Below are 9395 nucleotides of genomic sequence, written 5' to 3'. Positions count from 1 at the left end.
ATTCACTGTAAACCTAAGCCTGCTGTCACATTTAAAATTAGCTCGCAAATACAAATAAGCACAGATATACTACTGCTACTAGGCATTATTTAGTTTAAATGAACATTTATGTTAAATGAAATGCCTGTCCTTGTAGACTAGGTTCAAGTCTGCGGTGCAGTGGCCAAGGGAGCAATAAACAGTATTGGGATGGGGCCAGAATCAGCAGCACAACGTCATGGTAAAGGAGGGGCTATGTAAATTTCGCAGAGTAATGTAAGGGAGGCTGCGGTCTGCTATTTCCACTTTCCCATCAATAAAAGCTAGACGATTCAAATTGCTGAATTAAAAAGAAAAAAGGATATAATATTCTCAAGGGGGCATTAGTCCAGAATACAATTAACATGGCATCGAAATGTCCTAAATGCGACAAGACAGTTTATTTTGGTAAGTGCATTTTTCATATGATCATGCATATCCTTCCATGCTATCCTCCCATGTGTTTTATGTACGACCCCCACACCCCGAGTCCGCTATGTAATGACTATTGTAGTCACCGTTATTTTGTCTAAAATCTGAGCCAAATGTTGTAATGTTATAATTATACCGTATGCATATTAGCCTATCGATTGGGGGTAGGCCTAATAAGCAGTTGTACTGCCTTTGATATATTGTATAAGAATGAACCAGTATTAGGCTATTTACTATAAGTATTGGTCAGCCTGGCGTTCCTATATAGACTAAACCAATTATGCCTGGTTGCTGACTGTAAATGACTTCAGACGTTCTATGTGGTATAGTCTACATGTGCTTATGCAGTCTTTGTGTTGATTGACAAACCAAAGCCATGTCCTTGCAGGTGTGATCATTTATTATTTCATGAGGTCATATGGGAAACCTACTGTATGACCTCATGTAGCTCGTGGCTATACATCGGTCATATCAGTCCAATAAAACGCCAGCGGTGCGTAAGGGTTTCCGTGCGCACACCACTTACCTGCAGCTGACCAGTTGGGTTTTTGGAGGGATATAAAGTGAAAACATCTGTCCCCAGATTAGTGACATAAGCAGACTATCCCATTGATGGCTATTAGGTGGATCTAAAAGCAATCTCTTATCCTTAACCGATAGCCTGTTTACAGTAGGCCTATTCAGGGAATGTGTTCGTAGTTTTAAAAGATTTGAGATAGCCTTTAGCCTAGCTGCGTGGCACAATAAAGAGATTGAGCTAATGCAATTAATAAGGTATAGGCTATTAATGTTGCTGCGCAGATAGATTTGCCCTATACCTTGCATATACATTATTAATTCGTAGCATATGTGTGATGGATCGATTTTGCCCTGATCTATCTCTGGAGAACAATAGGATTCCCATTTCAGCACTACCTGGCATGGACAGCTCCCAACCTCCCAAAGAATGAAATGGAGTGGAGCCGCGCGCGAGCCGGCCGGCCAAACCACACCCTTAAAATGACAGAGCATGCGTGTAAAGTGTGAGACACTCTAAAATAAGAGCAGATTCAACATGTTCATTCATATGTTCGATCCAGACCTGTTGGTCTATGTTGAAACTGAAACATACTGTACATGATTCAATCCAGTATTGTACATTTTTATCCCACTTCCCTGTCATAGGAAGCCCCTATACACCATAGTAAAAAACTAAATAAAGAAATAGTTTTGATAGTTCTTCTTAGACTATATTAGACTCATTTTTTGTTAATTCATAAATTAAAAACAGTAAGCAGATGGTACTTGCTTCTGAGGTTCTTTATTTTTCGTGAATGATAGTCAGTGGCAGTGTGTCAGAATGAAACTTCTGGAAACCTGCAACACTTTTCACTCATCTTGAAGCATCTGTTTCTTTTGCCTAATTAGTCCCCAAATGGGCAATGGTTTGGGTTTTCCATCTGGTAATGAACGACTGAATAAATACCTGGTAGCCTTTTACTTGAAATCTGCTCGCTGTATGAGACATTGAAAACTAAGCATCTTAGTACTTTCACTTATGGAATTTTCCCTCAGAGCCATATTTTGTAGCTTATCAGTCTCTATTTGTTTGTTCCCATTATTTACACACTGCCCCCCTTAGGTTCCTAGTTCCTTTAGTCCCTGTCTGCTTGATGGTATCCTTGAGTGCTGCTATATCTACAGTGTTTACTTCTCTCAGTCTACTCCCACTCTCATTATGAAATACCTCATATTCTGTCAGTGTCCCTCTGCCTCAGGAGTTCAGATGATGTATGTTATGTAACTCCCAGTCTTTGATTCAGGCCCCATGAGTTCTCCTCTCTCATTTTAACATTGTAATCTGGGTCATTGCATAATAGTCATCACCCATATCTCTGAAAGTGTACTGACTTTGTGGGTAATTTAGTGTTGCCCATTGCTGTCCTTGAAAGCTACTGTTAATAATAATCCTCACTCCTCTCTGACTGTCAGAGTTCTGGGCTGTCCCAATTAACACCCTATTCCCTATGTAGTGCACTACTTTTGACCAGAGCCCTACCTGTGCCATGGTCAAAAGTAGTGCACTACATAGGGAATAGTGTGTCATTTGTGATTCAGCCATAGAGTCCTGCTCCTACACTGGATGGATCTCATCAACAGATACAGGAAGAGACATAATCACATATTGTACCAGAGGGCAAACAAAATACCCTTAATCAACCTTAATTATTTAGAATGAACAACCCCCCACAGCCTCCTCTCACTTCCTCACCCTGTCTTTATCTCTTTCTTGCTTACTCACTCTTACCCTGTGTGTGTGTGTGTGTGTGTGTGCGTGCGTGCTATGCTTGTGCAGCTATAAAAAGTAGAGGGAGAGAACGAGAGAACGAGAGAGAGAGAGAGAGAGAGAGAGAGAGACTGGAAGGGCAGGAAGAGACAGACGGAGAGAGTGAGAGAAAGACAGACGGACAGAGAGAGTGAGAGAGAGGGAGTGAGTGAGCGAAAACACCCTGCAGGGACAGCACAAAGTGCTCACTGCCTCCCACTTAACTGTGTCTTGCATTAGTGACAGGTCGCCAATCTAAAGAGGATGGGATATCTGAGGTTAGAGATAACAGCCTTATCTTCACTACATTTCTGTATACTGTATTGACCAACACTCTTAGAATGAAAGGTGTTATCTAGAACCTTAAAGGATTCTTCGGCTGTCCCCATAGGAGAACCTTTTGAACCCTTTTTGGTTGCAGGTAGAACCCTTTTGGTTCCTGGTAGAACCATTTTAGGTTCCATGAAGAACCCTTTCTACTGAAGCAGCTCACTCTATAGCATCTTATACTGAATTGACATGTCCCTCTAAATGGGTAAATTCAACTACAAATGTCAGTTTCCTGTACAGTAATGTAACCAGTCCCCCCCCCCCCCCTCCCTCCCCCACACAGCGGAGAAGGTGACGTCTCTGGGGAAAGACTGGCACAAGTTCTGTCTGAAATGTGAGCGTTGTAACAAGACCCTGAACCCAGGGGGCCATGCTGAGGTAAGAGGATTCAGTAGCTTACACTCATAGAAAAATAGGTGCTATCTAGAGTGGGCTCCCGAGTGGCGCACTGCATCTCAGCGCTAGAGGCGTCACTACAGACCCTGGTTCGATTCCAGGCTGTATCACAACCGGCCGTGATTGGGTGTCCCATAGGGCGGTTTACAATTGGCCCAGCGTCATTCGGATTAGGGTTTGGCCGGGGTAGGCGGTCATTGTAAATAAGAATTTGTTCTTAACTGACTTCCTTAGCTAAATAAAGGTTAAATAAAAAAAATACAAAATAAAATAGAACTGAAAAGGGTTCTTTGGCTGACTCCAACGGAGAACCCTTTGAATAACCCTTTTTGGTTCCAGGTAGAACCCTTTGAATAACCCTTTTTGGTTCCAGGTAGAACCCTTTTGGCTTCCAAAAAGGTTTCTACATTTTTTCACACAGAAACAGTCAGAAACTGCAGGGAGTGTTGTGTACAATAGAGAGGAGTAACTAAGAGGACATTTTGGCTCTGTTCCCATAGATCTCTGGGAAGGTTATGGAGGGTTAAGGTCTCACGAGGAGAGTATCGGCATTCTGAGAGAGTATTCTGACGGAGCCTGTTCATCAATATAGGTACTGTACAGTACTATACAGGGACCTAGGCCAGTTACGAACAGAGAGGATTCTTCTATAGTTCATTTAGGGTACAGTAGGCTACTAAAGAGTGGGGTGCTATCATGTGTAGTGTGCAGTGCATCTAAAATCCATTGGTTTCCTCTCATTTCTGTTGCTTGTTTCACATATCCAAAGATCCCTCTAAAGCTACACCGGCTGTTTTAAACTCAAGTCAGTCATGTAGCATTCAATGCTAGAGTGGACGTCAATATGTTATAGTGGCATTTTTACTTCAAGTTATACCAAGATCCATGGGGCGGCAGGGTAGCCTAGTGGTTGGAGCGTTGGACTAGTAACCGAAAGCTTGCAAGTTCAAATTCCCAAGGTACAAATATGTAATTCTGCCCCTGAACAGACAGTTAACCCACTGTTCCTTGGCTGTCATTGAAAATAAGAATTTGTTAAATAAATGTGAAAAGAAGTGTGTTTGTTCCCAGATACTTCTTCTGCTCATTGTCTTTCCCTCTGTTCACAGCATGATGGAACTCCGTACTGCCACAAGCCATGCTATGCTGCCCTCTTTGGACCAAAAGGTGCAATGCATTAACTTTATAGCCATCCATTATTTAGTTATGTGTGCTTTATGTGCTTACAGTAAGCCTATAAGATAGGCCTAAAGTATGCGTTTGCAGGGAGACTTATAAAAGGAAACTATGATCAATGTGTTTGTATGTTGACTGAATTAAGCATTTCTCTCTGTAGGTGTGAATATCGGAGGTGCTGGCTCTTATGTCTACGAGGCTCCTGTCAATGATACCCCTGCCAGCGTTTCCACGGAAACAGAGGCCAAACCTGAGGAGAAGAAAGCTCATGCCAGAGGCCCAGTGAAGGGTAAGCAACATGAAAGAAAAGAGTAACAGATCTGCTGTCGTGTTATTATATCCCGTATGAAGGTAACAGTGTATTTTCACCACTGGCTGTAACAAGCCTCTTCTTCTCAATCTCTTTTTGACACAGCCGCAAGCTTCTCAACTTTCTCTGGAGAACCCAGTAAATGTCCAAGGTGCAGCAAGACAGTGTATTTCGGTACGTGTGTTATGTTATTGCCCATGCCATATTGGAGCTCTTATGTGCTAATGTGTGTGTGGACACAAACTCACATCCTCCCACTCACATCCTCTGTGAGTGGGTGTCCAGGGGAATATGGTGAGGTGGAGGAACGTTGTTTCCATGGTGATATGTCTGACATTTGTGTGTGTGTGTGTGTGTTATGTGTATGTGTATGTGTGTGTGTGTGTGTGTGTGTGTGTGTGTGTGTGTGTGTGTGTGTGTGTGTGTGTGTTTGTGCAGCTGAGAAGGTGACGTCCCTGGGGAAGGACTGGCATAGACCCTGTCTGCGCTGTGAGAGATGCAGCAAGACCCTGGCCCCAGGCAGTCACGCAGAGGTGACAGACAGAAAATTGGGGGGAGGGGGGTGTGTTGGATGGAGAGGGGGATGTGGGGAGGGGGGAAATGAGACAGATTCCAGGAAGCAGAGCCATAGAAATACAGTTAGACAACGGCTGCTGGGCCACCCTTCACATACAGTAACATTGACTTGAATGGGAATCAGAGTCAGATTCACCTTTTTTCACCAAGTACATTTTCACATACACAGAATTTGACATGAAGTGGTGCTGCTAGCAATATACAAAATATACAGACAGAATGTAGAAAAAGGAATTTACACATAATCTACACAATCTACATACAGTATATGTAATATAAATACAATAAACATAGAACAATTACACATGATAGAAGAGTAGATTCTAAATGATAGTTGAAAATGTGCTGAGAATATACTGAGAATATACTGAGAATATACTGACACTGTACCATTTACAGTGGAATATACAGAGACTGTACCATTTACAGTGGAATATACAGAGACTGTACCATTTACAGTGGAATATACAGAGACTGTATCATTTACAGTGAAATATACTGAGACTGTACCATTTACAGTGGGATATACTGACACTGTACCATTTACAGTGGAATATACAGAGACTGTACCATTTACAGTGGAATATACTGAGACTGTACAATTTACAATGGAATATACTGAGACTGTATCATTTACAGTGAAATATACTGAGACTGTACCATTTACAGTGGGATATACTGACACTGTACCATTTACAGTGGAATATACAGAGACTGTACCATTTACAGTGGAATATACTGACACTGTATCATTTACAGTGGAATATACTGAGACTGTACAATTTACAATGGAATATACTGAGACTGTATCATTTACAGTGAAATATACTGAGACTGTACCATTTACAGTGGGATATACTGACACTGTACCATTTACAGTGGAATATACAGAGACTGTACCATTTACAGTGGAATATACTGACACTGTATCATTTACAGTGGAATATACTGAGACTGTACAATTTACAATGGAATATACAGAGACTGTATCATTTACAGTGAAATATACTGAGACTGTACCATTTACAATGGAATATACTACAGTGCATATACACTATACTACACTGTGTATATATTGCAGTGCAAATGTAGTGTAGTGCGGTAGTTCTACTTCTACGGCCATAGATAGATACAGTATTTCTATGGCCATAGATAGATACAGTATTTCTATAGCCATAGATATATATATAGTATTTATATGGCCATAGATATAAACTCAGCAAAAAAAGAAGTGTCCTCTCACTGTCAACTGCGTTTATTTTCAGCAAACTTAAAATCCGAAAATATTTGTATGAACATAAGAAGATTCAACAACTGAGACATAAACTGAACAAGTTCCACAGACATGTGACTAACAGAAATGGAATAATGTGTCCCTGAACAAAGGAGGGGGGGTCAAAATCAAAAGTAACAGTCAGTTATCTGGTGTGGCCACCAGCTGCATTAAGTACTGCAGTGCATCTCTTCCTCATGGACTGCACCAGGTTTGCCAGTTCTTGCTGTGAGATGTTACCCCACTCTTCCACCAAGGCACCTGCAAGTTCCCGGATATTTATGGGGGGAATGGCCCTAGCCCTCACCCTCCAATCCAACAGGTCCCAGACCTGCTCAATGGGAATGAGATGCGGGCTCTTCGCTGGACACGGCAGAACACTGACATTCCTGTCTTGCAGGAAATCACGCACAGAACGAGCAATATGACTGGTGGCATTGTCATGCTGGAGGGTTATGTCAGGATGAGCCTGCAGGAAGGGTACCACATGAGGGAGGAGGATGTCTTCCCTGTAACGCACAGCGTTGAGATTGCCTGCAATGACAACAAGCTCAGTCCGATGATGCTGTGACACACCGCCCCAAACCATGACGGACCTTCCACCTCCAAATCGATCCCGCTCCAGAGTACAGGCCTCGGTGTAACGCTTATTCCTTCGATGATAAATGCGAATCCGAACATCACCCCTGGTGAGACAAAACCGCGACTCGTCAGTGAAGAGCACTTTTTGCCAGTCCTGTCTGGTCCAGCGATGGTGGGTTTGTGCCCATAGGCGACGTTGTTCCCGGTGATGTCTGGTGAGGACCTGCCTTACAACAGGCATACAAGCCCCCAGTCCAGCCTCTCAGCCTATTGCGGACAGTCTGAGCACTGATGGAGGGATTGTGCGTTCCTGGTGTAACTCGGGCAGTTGTTGTTCCATCCTGTACCTGTCCCGCAGGTGTGATGTTCGGATGTACCGATCCTGTGCAGGTGTTGTTACACGAGGTCTGCCACTGCAAGGACGATCAGCTGTCCGTCCTGTCTCCCTGTAGTGCTGTCTTAGGTGTCTCACAGTACGAACCTTGCCATTTATTGCCCTGGCCACATCTGCAGTCCTCATGCCTCCTTGCAGCATGCCTAAGGCACGTTTGTGCAGAGGAGCAGGGACCCTGGGCATCTTTCTTTTGGAGTTTTTCAGAGTCAGTAGAATGGCCTCTTTAGTGTCCTAAGTTTTCATAACTGTGACCTTAATTGCCTACCATCTGTAAGATGTTAGTGTCTTAACGAACGTTCCACAGGTGCATGTTCATTAATTGTTCATGGTTCATTGAACAAGCATGGGAAACAGTGTTTAACTTGTTTACAATGAAGATCTGTGAAGTTATTTGGATTTTCACGAATTCTCTTTGAAAGACAGGATCCTGAAAAGGGGACGTTTCTTTTTTTGCTGAGTTTATATATAGTATTTTTGTGGCCATAGATAGTTCCTGCCACAGCTTTAAAGGTATCTGTATCTGTCTCAGTACAGTACATTTATTCATTCCATTCTGTTACAGCATGATGGGCAGGCCTACTGCCACAAACCGTGCTACGCCACCCTGTTTGGGCCCAAAGGTAGGCTCACTCACTCAAAACTTTCTTCCTCTTAACCACACGAAAGATAAAACGCCTTATTGCTATGGTTTACAATGATTATGATATTTCATATACTGTATATCACCATATTCTGACGTCTTTCTATTGTCCCATTCCAGGGGTGAACACTGGAGGTGTAGGAAGCTACATCTACAATGAACCCAGCACTGAGGCAGAGACTGAGGCCCAGCCTTGAGTTTACCCATACCCACCTCCACCCCCACCCAGACCTCTTCAACATTGCCTCCCTTACCCTGGCCTTGTTACTAACCCCAGTCATAGATAGACTCACCTTATCTGTATTTCCAACCTCTGCCTTCACGTTCGACTACTGTTCGAAAAAAAACACATGTCAAATAATACATAGTGTAGGCCTAACTCACGAGATGGATATTTAGAATGTTCTGTTGTATTTCTACATTATTTATACCTCCATTTTGTATACGAAATGTCATCTTTATAGCTTCTCCCTTCTCCCATCTAGCTTCTCCCAGTGAAATACACAGTAGGGTCATGGGTGTCCCCTACCTCGTTGTTCGTGTCAAATGAACAGTTGTGTGTAAGATGTACAGTACACTGTTTATTAAATGATAAGTCGCCATATGGTTTGACTCTACACAATACAGCACAGACCTATAGGGGAAGATTTGGGGGTGGTAGGCCTACTGTTTGTCATTCCCTAAAAACAATGTAATTTGTCTGTGCACCTGTAATGACATGGCAGACACAACGGCCATGTTGATTTCCAAGCTATCCGCTATGGGCCTATTTTCACCCTGCAGTATAGAGACAGAGTAGATAGATAGAACATACGCCTACTAGGAATGTGCATTAGTATTAGCTTATTGTTGTTGGTGATTGAATATGTTTTGTACTTTGGGTCTTTGAGTACCAAATGTGTGTTACTGAGAAGAACAGTGGTCATCAGAGGTTTTCTACAATAAAATTGTGAGAACATGAAA

General features: G+C 42.7%; 1 protein-coding gene across 1 annotated transcript; it reads left to right on the top strand.

Annotated features, from left to right (window-relative positions):
• Positions 1–221: 221 nt before the first annotated feature.
• On the top strand, positions 222–9395 carry LOC115160936 (cysteine-rich protein 2). Its single transcript, XM_029711538.1, has 8 exons — positions 222–426; positions 3369–3463; positions 4591–4648; positions 4818–4946; positions 5073–5141; positions 5406–5500; positions 8355–8412; positions 8553–9395. The coding sequence occupies exons 1-8, from the start codon at positions 384–386 to the stop codon at positions 8627–8629; spliced, it is 624 nt and encodes a 207-aa protein (XP_029567398.1). The 5' UTR covers positions 222–383; the 3' UTR covers positions 8630–9395.

The sequence above is a fragment of the Salmo trutta genome, chromosome 1 (genome assembly GCF_901001165.1).
Source record: "Salmo trutta chromosome 1, fSalTru1.1, whole genome shotgun sequence".
Classification (NCBI taxonomy): domain Eukaryota; kingdom Metazoa; phylum Chordata; class Actinopteri; order Salmoniformes; family Salmonidae; genus Salmo; species Salmo trutta.
The sequence above is the reverse complement of the archived record's forward strand: the minus strand, read 5'-3'. Positions and strand labels throughout refer to the sequence as shown.